Source organism: Tasmannia lanceolata, unplaced genomic scaffold (assembly GCF_043159265.1).
Source record: "Tasmannia lanceolata isolate RefF3 unplaced genomic scaffold, GAP_Taslan_0.1 ptg000008l, whole genome shotgun sequence".
Classification (NCBI taxonomy): Eukaryota; Viridiplantae; Streptophyta; class Magnoliopsida; order Canellales; family Winteraceae; genus Tasmannia; species Tasmannia lanceolata.
Genome location: NW_027518685.1, coordinates 33524373 through 33546614, shown reverse-complemented (window position 1 = coordinate 33546614; position 22242 = coordinate 33524373). Strand labels below are relative to the sequence as shown.

The 22242-nt window shown below is 37.2% G+C and overlaps 1 protein-coding gene across 1 annotated transcript; it reads right to left on the bottom strand.

The window, feature by feature from the left end:
- Positions 1–13285: 13285 nt before the first annotated feature.
- On the bottom strand, positions 13286–20177 carry D27 (beta-carotene isomerase D27-like protein). The gene is made up of 7 exons (XM_077386918.1): positions 19820–20177; positions 19237–19376; positions 18714–18806; positions 18324–18385; positions 15675–15781; positions 14030–14125; positions 13286–13617 (listed from the first exon to the last, which is right to left on the bottom strand). The coding sequence occupies exons 1-7, from the start codon at positions 20037–20039 to the stop codon at positions 13574–13576; spliced, it is 762 nt and encodes a 253-aa protein (XP_077243033.1). The 5' UTR covers positions 20040–20177; the 3' UTR covers positions 13286–13573.
- Between the last annotated feature and the right edge of the window lie 2065 nt (positions 20178–22242).

Genomic DNA, 22242 nt, shown 5'->3' with positions numbered 1-22242 from the left:
AACTTTTCCTTTTTCTTAATCGCCTTAGTTACCTGCAATTAAGAATATGGATATTCTCCATGAGTTTCATTATTAATTTCACTCCTATCAGACATATATGTCCTCCTACCGACACAAGACACCATTTGGTGCTTAATCGGAAAAGAATCGGTAAATCGTCGTATGGTTATTTTTAGTATTTTGGAATTATCATCATTATAAAGTTTCCAAAACCTTTTGAAACTATTTTTAACAGAAAGAACATGTTTCCGGCATGTCCGTAAAGTACAAAAGCGCCGAAAACGAACGAGAAACGAATAAGTTATGAATTTTCGAAGTTTTAGCCGTCGGGGGAAAAACTGTCGTTCCTGACGTTCGGGAACTTTGCCGGACGTCCGGGAATCTCTCAGTTTGCCCAACCATACACAGATAGACGATTGCCATTTTTGCCGGACGTCCGCCCCTGTGCAGACCTAGTTTTTCACGAAACGCAATTTTCACCATTTTTTACACTAAAACTGCCATAACTCATTCGTTTGAAGTTTGAACTCCAAATCGCACGTTGTCGGATCCGTTGGACTCGTATCGATGAGAGGAATCCATAGAACCCAATTTCACGCTTTGAAGTTCTTAGATCTAATTACCAAATTTAATCTAAGCTTTTAGGGCATAACCCAAATCTAGATTTTTAGAGTTTCAAAACTAAATTCTTAGTTTCTTAAGGATCCATAAATTTATCCTTAAATTCTTATATAATTCTTTACACCAAACCGAACATTCTAAATCATAATAACAAGTCTCATTAGATCCTAGTTTTAGGGTTCTTTTTATTCATCTAATCAATAAAGATCATAAGTCTTACCTCGATCCGCGATCTCTCTTTTCAAATTGCGCTCTTATTCTCCTTCTCCACGCAAATCTCCTCTTGGGGCTGGAACAAATGGTTTAGGGTTTCTTAATGGCTGCACAATTCTCCTTAAGAGGCTATTTACAGGCTAAAGAAGCCCTAATTCTAATTTAACTCTTGATGACAAAAATGCCCTTTTGTTCACAAGGGGGATGAATTCTAAGAGGGAGGGCAAAATCGGGTATTTACATTCTACCCTCCTAACAAAAATTTCGTCCTCGAAATTTACTTATTAAGTTAGCTTCTTATTCTGAACAATTCTTAAGCCGAGTTCTAACATACTAAGCGGTATAATTCTATACCTGATTTTTCCCATTTACTTCACACACTTGGGCAATTACTAAAGGGGGCTTATCATAAGGTGGGCTGATGATATCCTAGGGAGAATATGTAGCCCTAGTGTCACAGGCCTAATGTTTGAGCAGCGGAATAACCCGTGCGGCGCCCCAACATGCACGAATGCTAGGGCAAGCCTTCAATCGTGCTAGGCTCTGAAGGCCTTACACCCCAACACCCCTTGATGCTTCGGATGTGCACACAGTCTCTAAGCTGTTCAACAGGCTACTTGACTCAGATCTTGACATGCGCTTCTAGATAACCACTCTCATGATCAGCCTGCATCATAAGTACATCGAACACCAGGCCTTTGAGCCCAATGCAAAGTCCATTGAGTACAAGGCATGACGATGCCACGCACCAATCCGCCAAGCACTGGGGCTTGGTCATCCAAGGAGCAAGATGCCTCATGGACTGATCCGCAAGGTTTACACCTCGTAAGGGCAACCGAGGTCGCCCTGGCACGAACTCATGGAAGACCTAGAGATTGGCCTGCCCACAAAACGTACCACGGTGCAGAAGGGCAAACAGTGTAGCTAGCCCCCTGCACCGGTCCATACGCGCAATGCATGTGGGAACCCAACCCAACATGCACTGTCTTTGGGCCCCCATCCTCGACCAAAGAAACTGGAGCATCCCTGTGGATAGCTCGCAGTCCGCACCTAAAGCTCCCTTAGGGCACGCCTACGAGTTGAAGTATGATTTGTTGTTGTGTGTGTCACATGCACAAGCAAGTCCTCTTGCAACCCATGAGCAAACCGCCAAGGTTCCGACCTACACCTGCTAGGCTTAACGGGGGAAGAGTCAGCAAGTCACGGGGTAAACTCCTATAGAGTTTGGCCAACCAACCCTCTCAACCAGGAGTGGCAACCAAAGGTGCTATAAAAGATGACTTCTCAAGACGCAACGAGACGAGGTACGTTTGGATTTAAATACTGGTTGTGTCCTGAACTGTTTCCCCGTGACACTAGGCTAGGATTCATATGATATTTATTGAGTTCTTTCCAAACAATTTTATTTAATTATCTCACTAAGGTAGCTAATTATGGCTTTCAAAGTACAACTTAATAACACACTTATAGGTTTCAATCAGAATTTTGTTTTCCTTTCATTTCATTCCTAAAGGTAGAATCCGGAACATGAATGATTCAATGGCCATAATAACGATAGAGGTCTCTTACAGTTTATCGAATAAAATTTCAAACTAGATTTAATACATACGAAATAAGTCTTTTCTCTAAACACAGTACAAGGAACAAAAACTTACATGGTCACAATCCAATAGAATTCAAAGGGTTCTAGCAGGCATAGATCAAATATCAAAGTCCACATAGTCAAAATCTGATAAGATATTAGGGATTTGAATGTGTTCCACATTCTGATAGGATTCAAAAGGGTTTAGGTGATGAACATAGATCACTTAACTATTCTAAATGTCACACATTCATATTCTAATGGATTCGAAGGGTCAGGTCTCACTACTAAGTTCTAGTATATTAGGCGGTTTCTTTCGATTACAAATATACAAATTGTTCTCCTCTTTCTTTCTGTATATATATATATATATATATATATATATATATATATATATATATATATATATAGCTCTGAGATTTCAAAATCTTGGGTTAAAAGACTTTGCTAAACTAGTTCAATACTGAATTCTTTTATTTCGAAGTTTTCATATCTCAAAATCTTCTACTTACAAACTAAGACGTGACAGTTATCTTAGGGCGAAACAAAGGTCTTATTAAAATAACTTATACTTTGAGAATACATACAAAAGCACAAATTCTTAGCTGTTCTAATAGTAGATAGAGGTTAAAGCGAAACTTAGAGTCAAATTCAAATCACAACAACACACACTATCTATAAGGTTGCTCCAAAATTATTATTTTTTCGTTTGACAAATAGTGACGAGATAGTCACCTAAGAGGCGGAATGATAGGCATACTACGATAACTTACACTAGAGTTCAAATCCAAAACACATGTTCCTTTCAGATTTACCAGAGTTCTAATTTATCTCCTCAATTAACGATTTGAGGTCGAAACAAAGTTTAGCGTCATATTCAGATTACAATAACACACATAATATCAAATGAGATTAATACTAACTGAATTTGGTTTCTCTAATTTCAAGGACAAATTTTTCCACAGAATTTATTCAAATGCCACACTGATAATCTTTGATCTTATTCGATTAAAGAGGTTTATTGGAAAGCAATCGAAACTTTATCACGTATGGTAGGAAAATGTATGAAAAGATATAAAATTCTTATCAGATCGGTGATGAATAATCAACCATATCTTAGCGAGGATGTGCTCAAGATAGGGCAAGGCAGTCAAAATCTCATCGAACAGAACACCGGATGAACAGAATAGTAGACTTATGGACTAAAATCTTCTTTCTTACACAAAACTCAATAACTCACAAGCTCTGGGGTACACGAGTTCACTGTACTGTACCATACCAGCTCAGCTAGCTCGCATTCCAAACCGAAAGCTCCTAATCCTTACAAGTGACTCTATTTTCGTCTTCCAATACAATTGATTCTCATGTTTAGTTCTTTATGAGTAAAAATATATTTCAAACTCTTATGATCAGTAAAGATTTCACATGGTTCTCCATACAGATAATGCCTCTAAATTTTCAACACAAACCCGACTGCTACCAATTCCAAATCATGGGTCGGGTAGTTCTCCTCATAAGGTCTCAACTGGCGTGATGCATATGCAATCACTTTGCCATTCTGCTTTAACACGCATCCTAACCCCCTTCTTCGAAACATCACTATAAATTGTAAATCTCATTCCACTGACAAGCAGAGCTAGGATGGGAGCTGAGACTAAGCCTTTGTTTCAATTCCTGAAAGCTCTTTTCAAAATTCTCAGACCAAACAAATTGTCCCCTTCCGTGTCAAACAGGTCAAAGGGGTCAAAGGGGCAGCTATACGCAAAAAGTCCTCAACAAAACGGCGGTAGTATCCCGCCAAACCCAGAAAATTACGAATCTCAGGAACACTATTCGGTCTATTCCACAACATTACCGCCTCAATCTTCTTTGGGTCTACAGATACTCCGTCTTTAAAAACCACATGACCCAAAAAGGAGATTGAGTCGTGCTAGAATTCACACTTCTTCGGTTTCTCATATAGCTTCTCTTTTCTTAAGGTCTCTAAGACAACTCTCAGATGATGCTCGTGGTTAGACCGACTTTTAGAGTATATCAAAATGTCATCAATGAACACAACCACAAACTGATCTAATAATGGTCTACATATCATGTTCAACAGGTCCATAAAAGTTGTCAGGGCATTGGTTAATTCAAACGGTATGACAAGAAACTCATAATGGCCATACCGAGTTCGGAAGGCCGTCTTTGGAACACCTTCTGATTTGATTCTCAGCTGATGATAACCCGTTCGAAGGTCGAACTTTGAAGACACACATGCCCCTTGCAATTGATCAAACAAGTCATCTATCCGTTGAAGCGGATATTTGTTCTTTATTGTAACTTTGTTTAATTCTCTGTAATCTATGCATAACCTCATACTTCCATCTTTCTTTTGAACGAATAAAACTGGTGCTCCCCAAGGTGAAACACTGGGTTGCAAAAAATCCTTCTCTAACAGTTCCTCCAACTGACTTTTCAATTCTTTCATTTCCAAAGGTGCCATACGATACGGGGCCTTAGAGATAGGCACCGTTCCAGGAGCTAAATCGACAGTAAACTCAACTTCTCTGCTTAGAGGTAGACCTAGAAGGTCTTCAGGAAATACATCTGTAAACTCCCTAACTACAGGGATATTCTCAATCTCCATATCATTATCATTAACCTCAACTATTGATGCCAAGAAAGCTTCGTAACATTGTCTAAGGAGTCGACAAGCTTGTATTGCAGACAAAATCATAGGAGCTGAATGAGCTCCACTTCCCTCAAAATAAAATTTCTCTTCTCCAGGGATCTCAAAATTCACTACCTTCTTATTACAATCTACCAAGGCATAATGGATTGACAACCAGTCCATTCCCAAAATCACATCGAAGTCAGACAACTCCAACAAGATAAGATCTGCTAACATTTTTCTATTTCTAATTCTAATAGGGCACATCTTACTAATTATGTTATAGCCATATTCCTAAATCCAATAAAGCGCTTAATCAGAAAACTGTCTAAAGCATAGTTACATACATATATTGTATTCATATAGTAATACAAAACATTCCCAATTGGAGCTAATATCTATCACTTATATTTCTTGTAATTCTTACCCAATTCCAAACTCGCATGCTTCCTAAGCGTCCCCAGGTGCATTTGAATTTATAATTGGGCCCTGATTGCGCGACTGATTTATGTGTTGTCAGGCGTCCCTAAAACACACAAACCCATTAAGCTTTTCCTAAATGCTCCTTATCTAAATCCCCAATTCTCACAATCAAAGTCCTTTATTCAAATAATTCTACCTAGGACCAAAAGCCTAGGCTCTGATACCGCTTTTCTGTCACGCCCCAAACCCCCTCCCTGGGCGTAGGACATGACAGCGCCGTACACCTGCGAGACAAGTCACACAAATGTACAAGGCTACAAAGCAATAACATAAGTAAATCTGACATTTCATAACTAAAATATCCAAGTCTCAATTAATGCGGACCCAACAAAGTCAAATCAAATCTCTACTCCCCTGAATCAAAGTAAAATAATAAAATCTTTACATCTTATTCGTACTCACTTCCTAATGAATCAAAAATAATAAACTAAATCTCCAAGTCAAATCCGATTCAAAAGCTAAGCGTCCTGTTCCTCGTTATTCCCACGAGGCTCAAGACTTGAAAAATATTATATAACCACAGTCAGCTGAAAAGCTCAATACTTAATAAAGCACTACTCTAAGTACAGATCTAAGCATGCCAAGGCTCAATATGGGTCAGATAGCAGAATCAAAGTTGAATACTAAGGTCTCAACTGAACAATAGGCACAACAATAATTATAGGTGCGTGTCAAATAAATTTCTGAGTTAAAGGTGCATTAGAGCAATTCAATATCGAAGTTATGGTTAAAGCCAAAAAGGTGTTCAGAATTCAAATACACTTCAAAATCATCGGCATGGTCCAGAAGACATGTTATTGCTTACACCGACAGTCCACGGTGTTGAAACTAGTTCCTCAAAGTTCAGATACAAGTTGACAGGGCCAGTGTTTCATCCCACTGACAGGCCAGAAGTTCCAGTGTACTACCCCCACGGTGGGTTTCAGAGTTGCCAATTGTACTACCCCCATATGGCAGGGTTTCAGAAATACCCAAGCCTCCACAGAAGTGTCCAGAAATAGGTCCACGAATTCATATTCAAATAGTTCCAAAGATTCAAAGTTTAAAATCCAATAGCTTCAAAGGTTCAAAGTTCAGAACGAACATCCACAACAGTTATTTCAAAGGTTCAGAATAGTAACAGTATCATACTAAATAGGTGAAGCAGAAATAGGCATGCTAGACCTAAAGCTATCTCAGAGATTCAGAGGTATCAATTTCGAGGTTCCAAAATCAACATCAATTCAAAGTGCATAGGGTTTATGTAATACCCAAAGTAGTACGTTATTACGTTCCTCAATGACGAAAACTTTTTCTTTTTCTTAATCACCTTAGTTACCTGCAATTAAGAGTATGGATATTCTCCATGAGTTTCATTATTAATTTCACTCCTATCAGGCATATAAGTCCTCCTACTGACACAAGACACCCTTTGGTGGTTAATCGAAAAAGAATCGGTAAATCGTCGTATGGTTATTTTTAGTATTTTGGAATTATTATCATTATAAAGTTTCCAAAACCAAGGTATAAAATTTCGGTTTCGGTACTAGTTTCGGACCCTGAAATTTCGAAATTTCGGTCGAAATCTGGTACAAAACCCGAAACCACTATTTTATTCAATATTAAATTTCAATGAAATATTAAATTAATATTGAAAAAAAACAGATTCTTTGGGTCAAATTTTGGAAAAATCGAAATTTCGGCCGAAATAAAATACCGTTTCGGTTTTTATCGATTGCGGTGTCGGTCCCGAAATTTCGGATTTCGGTCGAAATTTAAAACCATGTCCAAAACCTTTTGAAACTATTTTTAATAGAAATAACACTTTTCTGGCATGTCCGTAGAGTACAAGAGCGTCGAAAACGGACGAGAAACGAATAAGTTACGAATTTTCGAAGTTTAAGCCGTCATGGGAAAAACTATCGTTCCAGACGTACAGGAACTTTGCCGGACGTCCGGGAATCTCTCAGTTTGCCCAATCATACACAGACGGACGATTGCCATTTTTACCTAACATCAGCCCCTGTGCGGACCCAGTTTTCCCCGAAACACAATTTTTCACCCTTTTTTACACTAAAACGGCCATAACTCATTCGTTTGAACTCCAAATCGCGCGTGGTCGGATCCATTGGACTTGTATCGACGAGAGGAATCCATAGAACCCAATTTCATGCTTTGAAGTTCTTAGATCTAATTACCAAATTTAATCTAAGCTTTTAGGACATAACCCAAACCTAGATTCTTAGAGTTTCAAAACTAAATTCTTAGTTTCTTAGGGATCCATAAATTTATCCCTAAATTCTTATTTAATTCTTTACACCAAACTTAACATTCTAAATCATAATAACAAGTCTCATTAGATCCTAGTTTTAGGGTTCTTTTTATTCATCTAATCAATTAAGATCGTAAGTCTTAGCTCGATCCGTGATCTCTCTTTCCAAATCGCGCTCTTCTTCTCCTTCTCCACGCAAATCTCCTCTTGGGGCTGGAACAAACGGTTTAGAGTTTCTTAATGGATGAACAATTCTCCTTAAGAGGCTATTTATAGGCTTTTCTAAAGAAGTCCTAATTCTAATTTAACTCTTGATGACAAAAATACCCTTTTGTTCACAAGGGGACGAATTTTAAGAGGGAGGGCAAAATCAGGTATTTACACTAGATCTAACATAAAACTCCAAGAAGGTATAGCAAAGCTATAATATCCAGACAGGAAAACCTAAGCAAGAGAACGAATCTCTCAAGCCATGGCTACTAAAGATTGAGTATTTCGGGATAACGACAGGCAACTCACAGTGCTATTTAAACGATATCTATCTTGGATAGTCATCAGAAGAAATTACCATCTAACAACCTACAACCCAAATCCTGAAACTCCAACGAAAACCACCAGATTAATTGAGAACAATACTACTACCAACAGATACTAAAATGCGGAAGGATTCAACCCTAAACAAGAGACACTGAGGATTCTCAAGCCTAGGAGAATCAACTTCCCACCTAAAAAGACACTTTCAATGAAACCATCCCAAAAACACCTATCTCCTACTATAAACCGTTCTTCATTTTCTTCTTTCTTATTTATATTTTTCTTTTTCCTTCTCGTTGTCTCTTCTTTTTCTTTTTTTTCCTTTTTACTTCGTCCTCTTCCTTTATTTTTTTACTAGCTATCTGGGCCGGAAGGCCTTTCATGTAGGTTTACTACCCTCGGCCCCCTTATCTCACCATCCTTCTCCAAACAAACCTCCCTTCTTTCTTTCAGATCTCTGATTGCCGTAGACCGAAACAGATTCTAAGTGGCTTCAAGATCATCATCAAAACCTATCCCAAAGGCATCCCCTATAGCCAACAACTCCTCAATTTCCTCAGAAGGAATAACTTTACTTTCATCCGACTCTAAAAAGTCCACCAACCTTGAACCCTCTTCTTGATCTTCCACCTCCAACCCCATCCGGGCCCGAACCTCCATACTAATTTCCCGGTCTAGGGAATTCCTTGACTCTTGGGTTTCATCTACTGGGATAGTTCCAGTCTCTCAATCTCTGCTGCCTTAACCTCCTCCCAACGCTGACGGCGGGCTCTTCGCTCCTCTTCCAGAGCTTCCTTAAAGAAAGAAAGTATAGATTTTGACAAATGCCTCCTTAGGGTCAGTCTTCCCTGAGACTTTTAGAAGATAGTCCTTGTTAACCATAGCGCCCCCCTCTCGAATTGTTTCCATTGCCTCTTCCAGATTCCCATGAAGATCTCCCTTGGTGTAGGACACTCTTCTGCCGCCATTTTTTCATCGTATTTCAGGTCTTTAAGGAACTGAAGGTCGTCTACCTCGAAAGATACCGCCTTCCTTTTCCTAGAGGAGGGACCAGAGTCAGACGACATGATAGAGGAGAAAGGTTTATCAAAGTCCTTAAGGAGAAGGCTAAACTTGGAGGCTAAGTAACTCTTGGATCTTCTTTTCTCCGGAAACCCAAGAGATTTCTTTTAAAGAGAGAGAGAGAGAGAGACCCCCTTTCGTGGCTAATAAATGATTTTCGAGATGCACACCCCGCCCCTTCTGTCCTACTTTTTCTCTCTGACTCGGTGTGACTTTTCTAGAATAGTTGACACGAAACCCTTTGATATGACTGATGCTATCATTCAAAACTCTTAAACTTCCCTTATTATTTTTGCTTCTAAAAAAGCGATTTTTAATTTTTACCACCTTTTATACTGACATTGGTTGTAGATTGAGACAGTCGGAGATATCTTTCCTGAAAGCTTTTCCAGAGTTGATACAAGATTTAGCTTTTAATGTCTGCAGACATGCCCCCCTTTTCCAGGCCTGACAAATTTCCCTTTCAATGATGGGGCTAACCTTTTTTATGTATCTGTCGGTTTTTCCATTCCCGAAGTAGTTGGTAAATGTGAATGTCACATTTGAGGAAAATGTTGGGAGGGCTTACTTTGGAGTGGTGCTTGATTTTCTGCATTGTGTGTGGTTGCAGAGGTGAAGTCGATGATTTCTAGGAGTCTTAGGTTGGATGATTTGTACTTTGACAACCATTTTTAATGCTGATGGGAGTTTATGAGGAGATTTTATGTCCCCCTTTTGGATACGCAGATTTTAGAATCTTGGATGTCCTCAAAATGTGGATGGAAGATGAGAGAAGGAGGAGACTGTCTGTCGTTTACTGATTTCTCGCCCTGCTTTCCGTTGAGTGAGAGAGTAGATCGCCACTGTTTCAGGTTTTAAAAAATCTCAGGATGAGGGAGAGATTTATAAAATCTGGATTTCTTACTTTTAAACCCTTCATATGCAACCCACTTATTTCAAACGAAAACTTGGATTCTGAAATCCACGTATCCAAACAGGGGGTTAGGGAATATTGTTTTCTTGTGTAACTATCTATAATTCTTTTATTTGCCTTTTAATCAATTTTGTTGGATCTAATTCTAGTTTGGGGGGAATATTTTTGGAGATCTTGTCTAAGTTCCATGGTTTATGTTTACAAGATTGTTGCCAGGATATTACCCCTCTCTGTCTCTTATAGTTCATGTTGCACAATTTCTATTTCTTTGATTGCTAGTGTGAGGAAGACAGATTCTTAATGATGCCTTTGTGGCACAAGAATGTTGATTTATAGCCATAAGAGTACTAAGCTGGGGATTGTTTCAAAGATTACATGGAGAAAGCGTCTACTTTATTGTCAAATAAAGTTTCTAGAATTCCATGTTTGGGCTGATGGCTTTTGATGATGGTTGGAGGAGGTGGATTGACTGTCACTTTAGTGTTCTTCTCTCTATCTTGATTACTGATTTCTCAAAATAAAGTTTTTGAAATTTGGCTGCATACCAGTTTACGTGACTTCCACCAAAACTTACACGACTTCCACCGAAATTTACACGATTTCTACCGAAATTTAAATGACTTCCACCGAATTTTTAGCAAATTTCACCGAAATTTAGTTTCAACCAAAATTATAAACTGATTTTTACCAGATTTCGTCTGAAAGCCGAAATCGACACCGAAACCAAAATTTAAAACCTTACTCAATTTTATCGTGGGAGCCCTAGAAGCTTAATACTGGGTGTCCCTATCCCTTTTGCTCTTTATCATATTTGACATGCTGAGTATGAACAATGAGCGACTCAAATGGTTTCTATTGGCAAGTTGGGGGATTTAGGATACACATCTTCAGTTTGCCGATGACACTTTTTTTTTTTTAGTTTTTCCTTCATCTCTCCAATTTACTTTAGACTAGTCTTGATTTGTTGTTGGGCTTCTTCTTTGCACTGGCAAACCTCAGTAGGTTTTAGGTGATTTTGGAGTGGAAAAAAACTAACAGCGCCTATGTTGAACGCGCTTCTCACAAAAAACAAAGTTTCTGATTGTAGGGTACGCAAACCTAGGGGTGTAAACGGATCGAATTCGAATCGGATATGGCTATATGCGAATTCGATTACAGTATACACTATCTGAATTCGGATTCGGATTCAAATTTGACGGAATTTGACTGATATTTAATATCTATTACTGAATTCGTATCCATCCGATATTGTTCGAATTCGGATATTATCCGTATCCGTTTATCCAGTAAATTCGAACATTTTATTGCAGCACTTTATCTCTCTTCTCCTTACTCGAATAAATTTTTCAAATCCTAAAACCAAACCTCTACCTTCTCTTCACAAAAGTAACTCTCAAACCTTAAAATATATGAGATCCTCTTCTTCCTTTTAAAAGAAAGGCAGAGAGAGAGAGAGGCGGTGGGGATGGATGATGATGTTGGTAGTGGTCTTTAGGTTTTTTCTTTCTTTTTTTATGTATATGATGGAATGGGTTTGGGCTATTTTGAACAGGGGAAGTGGGAGTGCTGATTATGGAAGATGAAGAGAAATGGGGATGGGGATTGGGTTAGAGATGGAGGTGACTGGCGGTGATGGAGGTGGTGGTGAGAAGGTGGAGAGGCGCGGCGGTGGATTTTGGTGAGGTTGGAGGCACCAAGGAATGCCGAAGATGGTGTCTCAGCCTCCTTCTTTCTCCTCTCTCTTGCTTCTCCTTGCAAACCTTAGAAGCCTCCTCTTTTAATTGCATTTTGGGTTTTTATATAACCCTAAGTTGGAAAATTGATCTGAACCGTCCATTTACCATCAATGACTATGGCCTTTCTGCTCTAGAATTCTCTAGAAACTATGACATCTTCTTTCAATCACCATCATCCATTTGTCTCTTTCATCCTACAACCCACATTTGTTGCTTCATGAAGAAGCCATGTCAAACTCCAAGAATGCCCTTAAAATGAGAGATTACTTCATTTCCTACCCAAAACACTTTTTGCTTTTGTTTTTTTCTAAAAAGAAAATTCACTTTTCTTTTAGAAACAAAAGATAGTGTGTCATTACTAAAAATAAATATTAATGATATTATTAAGAATAAATAAAAAGGATTTACTTTTCGGATTTGGATGTTAAACAGATCGGATATACCATTTACCAGATTCGCATCTGCTAAGAGCCGGATATCTCATAAACGGATTCGGATAATATCCTCTTGAAATAGAACCGGATAATATTCCCTTCAAACGGATTCGGATGCGGATGTCTAGTTTTCGAATATCCATTTACACCCATACTCAAACCATCAGTGCGGAGAGCGTAACACTTTCCCAATTGGACATCATTTAGTTGTCAAGTGTCAAGTGGAGGTAGGCCTCTTATGTAGCATCCTAACTGCATTAAGGATGCAGAAATCCTTGGACCTAGTTACTGTGCCAAAACTGTTCTGCACTTTTAAGTGCAGTGAAATGGTAGACCTCTTTATGTTAGTTAATCCTGTAATATCTGCTTGAGCCTAGTAATGTAAAGAAAAGAAAGAAAAGGAGATGCGAGAGATAGGGGGGGGGGGGGAGAGAATGCTTCATTAAGACCTTGTTTGGATTGCAAGAATTTTCTAGAAAAGTACGGAAAGGAAAAATATTTCTAAAATTTCTTTTCTTTTACAGAGGACGAGATAACTTGAACCAACCCTATTCAATTTTTATTTAGAGTGACCATCAATTTATGATGATATCCCTCTGAATTAATCATCATCATATTATTTCTCTCTAAATTGTGAAAAGAAAAAAAAAATTCCCATCATGGTTGAGATTACAAAGCCTCAACCATGGAGCTTAAAGAAAGTGAGTATGTGTCAATGGTGACTTAAAGAGAGTAAGATTTGCGTTGTTCAATTGTTATGATTTTAGTATGTACCACTAGGGCACAAATTAGTAGGTTAGAAGGGAAGCAAAGGCCTTATTTAGGCAAGCATTCATTATTTACATAAATGTCTGATCAGAAACAGAGAGTTGGATTATTTGCTATTAGGGATAGTAAAATAATTAATAACAAACATGGTGAATAATGAAAAATAATAGGAACTTCCTTCAACACATTATGTTTTTCCCTTCCCATATGACAATTTGAAGCAGCTATAAATTTGATAGAAATAGAATGGAATCGTAGTTCAAAGTGTGTCAGGAGAAGAATGTCTTGTACACAATATCCTTGCTTTCTCACTCACTCCTTTTTCATGAGCTGGAACACTCCATGCTATGCTTCTGCTTTGCTTTGCCTGGGTAAAGAAGAAATAAACTCTAACGGCCTGCGGGTGGTGAGAAGGTTTTTTTTAAAGAATGGAGACCCCTTTTAGGAGTCTTTTCTTCGCTATTTGGATTGCAAGAATTTTCTGGAAAAGTTTGGAAGGAAAAAAAATTTCCAAAATTTCCTACTTTTTTTAACATGTGAAAAAAGATAACTGGAACTGACCTTATTCAAGTTTTATCTAGAAGGCCTTCAATTTATGATGATATCCCTCTAAATTAACCATAATCGTACTATTCCTGCTAAATTTTGAGGAATTTTTTTTTTTTTTATCAGAAATGTTTTTCTTGCAATCCAAACAGGGCCTTTGCCAATGTAGAAAAATTTAGAAAATGAAGCTGGGATAAATGCTGATAAATCTGTGGAGGAGGAAATGTTATTACATAGTAACTTGTAGCATGGTTGCTTAAGCGCCGGATCCTCTGTTGCTGGCGGGGGATGCTGTCCGAATATCATGTCACAGCTCATGTCTTCAAAATCTGCAATTCAAACGTAAATGATAATCAAATAATTTGTTTATGTGTGTACTTGGATTTTGATAAAAATTATGACACCCATTTCACACGACTAATACGCTCCTGCATGTTTATTTAGTTCAAGCCTGTCTTAATCTCTCTCTCTCTTTTTTCTCATTTCTTTTCATAAAGGGTAGTGAAGGAAATCCGATTTCGGTGAGACTTGATCTGAATCGTAGTTCAAATGGAAGTTAGTTCAGTGAGGACAGTCGCAAAAGTCACTGAATTGGTCATCTTGTCCTTCTGTTTCTCTCACATTTCTTTAAAAAAAAGGCGTGTTAAAGAGGATAATAGAGCTATGAGTTTAAACAAAAAATAAAATAAAACTTCTTGTGTGCAGATATTATGCATCAAACAATACTCATAGGAAAATAATATGATCTTTTTCACCATATCATGATCTTTTTGTGACATTTTGATAAAACGAGAAATATCAAAAATTATCCTGAGATTTTAAAAATTATGATAATTTTATTTTTATATTTACTAGGAAAATAACAAAATAATTAAAAAAATCTATATATATTTAAGGTATGAGAAAATTCAAAAAAATGTTTAATTAATGTTTGGATGGCCCTTACATACATACATACATATGTGTGATTTTCAAAAATATCTTCTTACATAGACAGAAATAACAATAAAATAAAATAAAATCGCCTCGAGAAATTCTGGAGACTTATATACACCTACATATTTATATATCAATATGCTTTTATAGACTGCACAATACACTTCTTTAGTGGCTCACCACTTGCTCAAGATGAGTGGATCCTACAGTTTACTAAGAAGGGGTGGGCTCCACTCATCATCAACATCTGACCATTCATTTTCTAGTGTCTAAATACCAATAAATGTATACATTCTTCACCGCCAACTGTTATTTGAATATGATAAACCAAATTAGGTCCAACACATGGCGACCGACCGTATTGCGCAAGTTGTGTCCAATCAATGGTGTTTCAATGGTTGTCTCAACTCCTTTTGGGGAGCAAGTGCATTAATGAGAAGAAAATGAACACCATTGTCTATCACTCAAGAGGCTAGAAGTGAGGATGATTGTTCATTGCGGGTTTTAGTGGCCTGGAAGTTGGATGCTTGTCCTTTCATGAATAAATAAAATATATATGTAAAGATACATAACATTGTTTAGAATTTCCCATCACCTTCTCAAATGGGGTCACCTTGCACCCTAAGTGGTGTTTGGTTGGCCCCCACTTTTACATGGGCATCACCTTCTCATCAGCTATGTATGAAGTCATACAAAAATTGTGTGCTTTTACTTATTTATTTATTCTGAGGTAGAAATAGAGTCAGAACTTTAAAGCATAAAAGTACTTAATAACTTCATAAATAACAAGTTATAGTGGAAGGTGATTCATGTTGGAAGAAACGTTTAAAACTAACTTTGGGGGCCACCCAAGTTCTCTCAATAAAATTGTGACGATAAGAGAAGAATAGCATGGGCAATGTCAGGAGGACATGTAGAAATTGAGAATGGATGGGAACTTACTTGGTACCATGTTGACTGGAATTCCAAAGGAATCATAAATGAACTTCTGAGAAGGCATTTTACATAGGTTGATGCACATCCCTACACAATTGGTGCCCTCTAAAAACCTACAAAAAATAGAAACAAATTTAACATAATAATGATTAGAGGGATGCTAAACTGAAGGACACCCTTGCAAAAACCAGCCCCAAGGACACCCCCATTGGACGGGCGTAATCAAAATGCGTTAATTATTTATTTACTTTTATGTGCTTCAGTGCTGTCGTAAATGTATTTTAATTACGTAGATCCAATGAGGTCGCTGCTGATTTTTGCAAGGGCGACTTCACTTTAGCACTTCTCTAATATTACTAAGGAAAAAGTACTCTACATTAGAAATTTAGACCATATTTTGATAATGGGACAAACTCACCCTATTATTTATATAAATATTGCTTTTTAACCAACTAAGTATATTAAGCTGTTATAATTACCAAATGTGGTCAATTTTGAAAAGAATGAAAAAGTAGGGGCATCTTACATGAAAAAGACCAAAATGCCCATCTCCATGCGATACATAAAAAAAAAAACCATTAGGTATGTCTCTCTTCTCTCTCCCTCGCTCTATTTTTATCTTCCCTCCAGAGGCCATCCATATTAACAAGTCTTTCGTCCTCATTTTTCCTCTCTTTTCTTCTTCTTAGTTTTCTTCTTCTAATTGTTCTCCATTCGTCTTCTCATACAGCTCTTTATTCATGCGCAGCCCCCCAATCTCATCTCTGACCACCTTAGATTGGATAAGAAAGAAGAAAGAGAGAAAGAGGAGGAGGTGAAAGAGAATTTACACAATACTGTGGATTCACGTAAAGTATCTGTGAATTCACAGAAAAATATAAGAAATCTAAAAAAAATCTTAAAACACCCTATTTCATAAAAATGACCAAAATATCCTTATCTCAAAGAAAATGATGAAAATGCCCTTTTTGATAAAATGACCAAAATACCCTTTTCTTGTGGTATTTCTACTAGATAAGGTTATTTTGGTCATTTTATATTACAAATAATATTATTCTCATTTTTCATGATATAATGTACGGTAGTACTTTTCTTTTTAAATTTATTTATTTTTTGTTTTTATATTTTTTCTATTTTTATCATTTTTACGTAAAGCTTACAGAATTTACATAAAGTTTGTAGAATTTACTTAATATTGTAGATTCAAATGATGCTGTGAATTCATGTAAAGTTTGTGTGAGTTTAATTTAAAATATGAAAAAATTGAATCAAATGACAAAGAAGGAAAAAAAGAAAACAAATCTAAATACTTTTATCTCATAAAAAATAACCAAAATACTCTTGTCTCATAGGAAATGAACAAAATATCCTTATTTGATGTTTTTTTTTAAACTTTTCTATTTTATCAGTTTTACATTAAGTATTATAATTCACGTAAAGTTGTGAGTTCACATAAAGTTTTTAGAACTCGAATAAAGTTGTAAATAGAATTTAGGCGGTACTGTGAATTCATCTTAAGGTAATGATCCACATAAAATGTGAAAAAAAAAAAAAAAAAATTACCCTAACATATACTCGATCTACCCCGACTTCTACCCGAGTTACCCTGAATTTTACCTAAGTTACCCAACTCCTACCTGATCTACCCTAGCTTCTACCTGAATTACTACCTGACGCCTACCCGATTTGCCTGAACTTTTACCTGAGTTACCCCTATCCTTTTCCAAGTTACCTTGAGTTTATTTGATTTACCATGATTCCTATACAAGGTAAATTTCTCTCTCTTTCTCACCTTTTTTATTCTTCTCTTTCTTCTTACCCAACTCCAAGCCAATCGGAGACAAAACTAGAGGGTCCATACAAGAAGACATACAAGAAGAAATGAGAGAGAGAGAGAGAGAGAGAGAGAGAGATGTGGGGGGGAGGTGGGGGGGGGGGGGGGGAGGTGGGGGGGGGGGGGGGGGGAGGGGAGAGACAAGGGTGGTACGACTGAATAGGTGGATGGTGTTCGTAAAGTATAAGAAATAGCTAGAGACAGTATGAGTAAGGGAGAAAGAGAAGAGAGAGATACCTTAAGGCCATGTTTGGATACCCACAATATTAGATTTGGATTTCTCACATTTGGCAGTTGAGATTTGGATCTGGATCAAATCCTTAAATTTCCAAATCAGCTACAACAGTGAAAAAAATATCTGATTTTCAAATCTGTTCTGCAAAACATTATTTGGAAATCCATATTTGTGGCAAGCACCTTCACCCTCGCTGCTCCTCAATCTTGCTGCAGCAGCAGCAAGACGTCACTCCCTTCTTCTCTGTCTCTCTCGTAAGACATGAGCATGAAGATGATTGATGTATTTTGTATCCAAAAGTCAAATCAAAATTCAAATACAAAAACATGAGGTATCCAAACGTGGCCTAAGTTTTTTTTTCCCCATATAGAAGGGCATTTTGCTCTTTATTTCATGTAAGAAAACCCTACATGGACATTACTTTTAAAATCAACCTCGTTTGGTAATTACACAAATTTACTGTGTTTAGTTGGCCATTATTTTTAAAATCATCCTTGTTTGGCCATTATTGTCTTTAGCTGTTTAAGACTAGACATTGTCTTGGTATTGTTTCCCATGTAATAAAGGGTGCGCAGCTTTACAATACCTGCATTTCTTGATGTGGACGACATTCCTCTCTGTGCTTCCACCAAGCTCCGACTCCTTCGCCTTATATCATAATTATTTTACCACATGAACAAAGAATTCTCAATATATATATATAAGGAAAGTTTTTCTAGTCGGCCGACTAGAGAAGTTTCTCTAGTCCGCCAACCAAAAACACAGTGGACCCATGTTGTTTGGATGATCCAAAGCATTCATTTGATGAGCCCTATCATAGATATATCACATTGTAAGGAATTATTTTCATGCCTTTGTTTTTAACTACGTGACGTTTTTGCTTCCCTCATGCAAAGGTGGAAAATACGAAGGTGCTTACACTCTTATTTATATAAAATAACATAAATTAAAAAGGGTTATTCAGAAAATCAATTACCTCGCAGGGTCCCATGAGCCAAGGGAAAAAGAAAGTGGTGAAGATTGCGAAAAATTCCCTTGTGAATTTAGATGGCCATAGCAAACTTCGCATCTGACATGCATGAAAAAAAAAATCAACTATTATTATCGATAATTACAAATACCCATGAACACATATCCCTGAAAATTCTTGTCTCTTAGATGCTCCTTGATTGGCACAATTCATCAGTCCCAAGTCAGGACAGTTGTTTATACAGCATTATTTTTGTTGGGTCTCTGAATTGCACCAGTCACCTGATTATTCTACTAAATATCTTAACATTATTTTATGTAATTTGCATATTCTTATAATTACTTTAATTACAGTTTGAACATTTATTCATGCAATTATTTTCATTTAATGCCTCCCAAAAAATTTATTTACATATAATTTTGGAGACTGATATTTTAAACCCCTTAGCTTAATTTTGACACTCCACCATTTACTATAATAGACATGATAAGGGGATACAAAAAATAGGATGCAAGAAAGAGAGGCATACCATTAGGAGGATGGGCTTTGGAAAGGCTTTATCCAGGGCTTCAATCACAAGATCTTGTTGTTTGTTTGGATTGAAGTTCCGCGCAACAACAGTGGCTGCTTCGATCAAGCTCTCATACCCTTCTTTATTATTCATAATCCCTGTTAGTTTCAGTCCATTTAGTAGACCCAATCAAGCAATTTCTTAAAATCTAATTTTGTATTATTTCTGTAATTGGCAAGTTCTGCTTAAATCTCTATTTCAAAATGCGGATTCGGGTCAAAATGCGGCCAAAACAAATCCTAGTCAACTCAGCACGATGTGGTCGAGTACTCAATTGATGCGGTCATAACCCAAGAGATCAAGAGAGACAGAGGAGTTTTGATTGACTCTACATGGGTGTTTTGATTGACTTTATAGTGGAAAATGTGGAGCTAGAATAAGGGAGTCCTCAATAACGCGGAGAAGTTTTGAAACTATGGATCAAATATCAAACTTTGGTTGAGTCCCATGATTAATGGTTGCGACATAAATGGTGAGATCATGGATTAAGTCCTTGTAAACAAAAAAGAAAGAAAGAAGACAAGAATAGAAAATAAAAAACCTGTAGCTGCTTGGACGCTCTGAGAGAGATGGCGAATGGCCATTAGATCGAACCAGTTATCGTTATAAACGGTCGATGTTTCGGTTAGTCTAGGAAGGTCCTTTCTAGGCTTCGTCATCACTGAAAGAACCACCGGAGAACATTTCGGCTTGTGGGTCAGCTTCCGGCCCGGAGTAATAGATGAAAGGCCTCCATGATTGAGAAGAAGTTTGGCTTCCATGAGAGAGAGAGAGAGAGAGAGAGAGAGAGAGAGAGAGAGAGAGAGAGGTGATAATGATGATGATTTGGTGGATCAGGGTCTTGGATTTATAAGAGGAAGAGAGTAGGAACAAAAGAGGGAGTGGGAACAAGAAAGTTTGTCGAAGCATTTATGAAGAGCCCAATGGAGGTATCACAATGGCATAATATGGTTTTAGCCTTGGACGTTGGCAAAAAGATGCTTCTGGCCGCCCTTGTCTTTTTCGGCCTTGTTAGGATTGCAAGAAAAACATTTCTGACAGGAAAATTTTTCTTGGGAATTATTTTTCTTTACGCGCTTTAGAGGAAACTATGGTTAATTTATATATCATTATAAATTGAAGGCCCCTCTAGATAGAAATTGAATTGGGTTGGTTCAGGTTATCTTTTTTCCGTGTGTAAAAATATTAGGAAATTTTAGAAATATTTTTTCATTTCCAAACTTTTTTTAGAAAATTCCTTCCAAACAAGGCATCAATAAACATAGCAAGGCGGAATTGAAATTGACACTCCCTTGTTTCAATAATGTCACTCCACTCTATATATAAGCACCCAGCACTACTTTGTTTCAATAATGACACTCCATTCTTTCACCACTCCCTCAACCCTATTCAAGTATTAGCTTCTAAATGCTATTACAATTCGCAAACTGGTCTCTGACATCCAAAATGAAGAGTACTTTATTAAGTCTGGAATGTTATTGTCAAAACAAGGGAGTGCCGATATAAAAAGGTTGTTTGGGAACAGCAAGTTTGCCTTGACGGTTTAAAAAAAAGGGAAAATTACATATACACCCCCTCTAGTTTCTGACACATCCACTTCAACCCCTATAGTTTAAAACGTGACAAATACACCCCTGTAGTTTCAATTTGTTTAAGGTAGGCCCCCTCAGCTGAAGGTTCGTCCATAGATTGAAGGGTTAGGATGATCCGATGGAGCTGATTTTTTTGGGCACACCCTATCTATGTCAGGGCCCATCAAATGAACGCTTTGGATCATCCAAACAATGTGGTGGGCCCACATTATTTGGATGATTTTTTTGTAGTGTTTGGATTCGGGTATGGGGCCCACATTATTTGGATGATCCAAAGCGTTCATTTGATGGGTCCTGACATAGATAGGGTGTGCCCAAAAAATCAGCTCCATCGGATCATCCTAACCCTTCAATTTATGGACGAACCTTCAGCTGAGGGGGCAAACCTTAAACAAATTGAAACTTCAGGGGTGTATTTGTCACGTTATAAACTATAGGGGTGGAAGTGGATATGTCAGAAACTACAGGGGGTGTAAATGTAATTTTCCCTAAAAAAAAAAGGACAGACTACCATGTTGCAAATCAATTTTGCCAAAACTATCAACTTTCAAAGGTTTTAAGAAGCCAACTCACAAAGTTTGGCTTGTAAAATCATTTAAAAAAAAAAAAAAAAACTATACCTTAAGCCCTTTGTTTTGTTGGGTATATAATATAACCATGTATATGTTCTAATATAAGCCCAATAAGATAATGTATCGGTGTAATGGGCCTACATGGGCTAGAGTCCATTTACCAGTCATTAACCCTGGTGTATCTCTATATATAAGGGTTGAAGGCAACAAACTTGGTATTCCAGACTACATACCTTGGGTGTAATGCTTTAAGCAAGCTCTTCCTTAACCCTAAACCTCTAACATGTTTCTCTCATTTTCTCTCATTTTCTCTTTTTTATTCCTCCTCTCCTCCTCCTCAAACCCCTTTGCTTCTCTCCTTTTATCTTGTATCAACGGAATTTTTTTTTCTATGGATCGAAGAAGATAGAAAAAAAAACTTCCATAGAAAAAAAAACTATTGTTTAAACTTATTTTGAGCGATTTTAGACGAACAACTCTATATAAAAAAACTCCCAAGAAAGGGCAAGAGGAAGGATAGAGAAAGGAGAAACAAAGAAGGAAACAAAAATTTAAAGGGGGGAATTTTTTTCAGAAAAAAACTCTTAAATAGAAGAAGTGAGAAAAGAAAAGTAAAAAAAAAAATCCCAAAATTGGGCAAGAAAGAAGAAGAAATTATATTGCACCTATGTCCAGTCATCATGAAATCTAATCTGACTATAAGATTGGAGAAAAATATTTTACGGATGGATACCTCACCTCGAGTAGTCCCAAATTGATCTAAAATTTTCCTAATCCAAGGGTCGTATCCAAAGTTAGAA

Excerpts from the sequence above, each read along its gene's own strand:
- D27 (XM_077386918.1), bottom strand. The coding sequence starts at position 20,039 with ATGGAAGCCAAACTTCTTCTCAATCATGGAGGCCTTTCATCTATTACT. Across the intron at positions 19,377-19,819 it reads GAGCGTCCAAGCAGCTACAG|GGATTATGAATAATAAAGAA; the intron begins GTTTTTTATTTT and ends TGAAACTAACAG. Across the intron at positions 18,386-18,713 it reads GGCTCATGGGACCCTGCGAG|GCGAAGGAGTCGGAGCTTGG; the intron begins GTAATTGATTTT and ends TTATGATATAAG.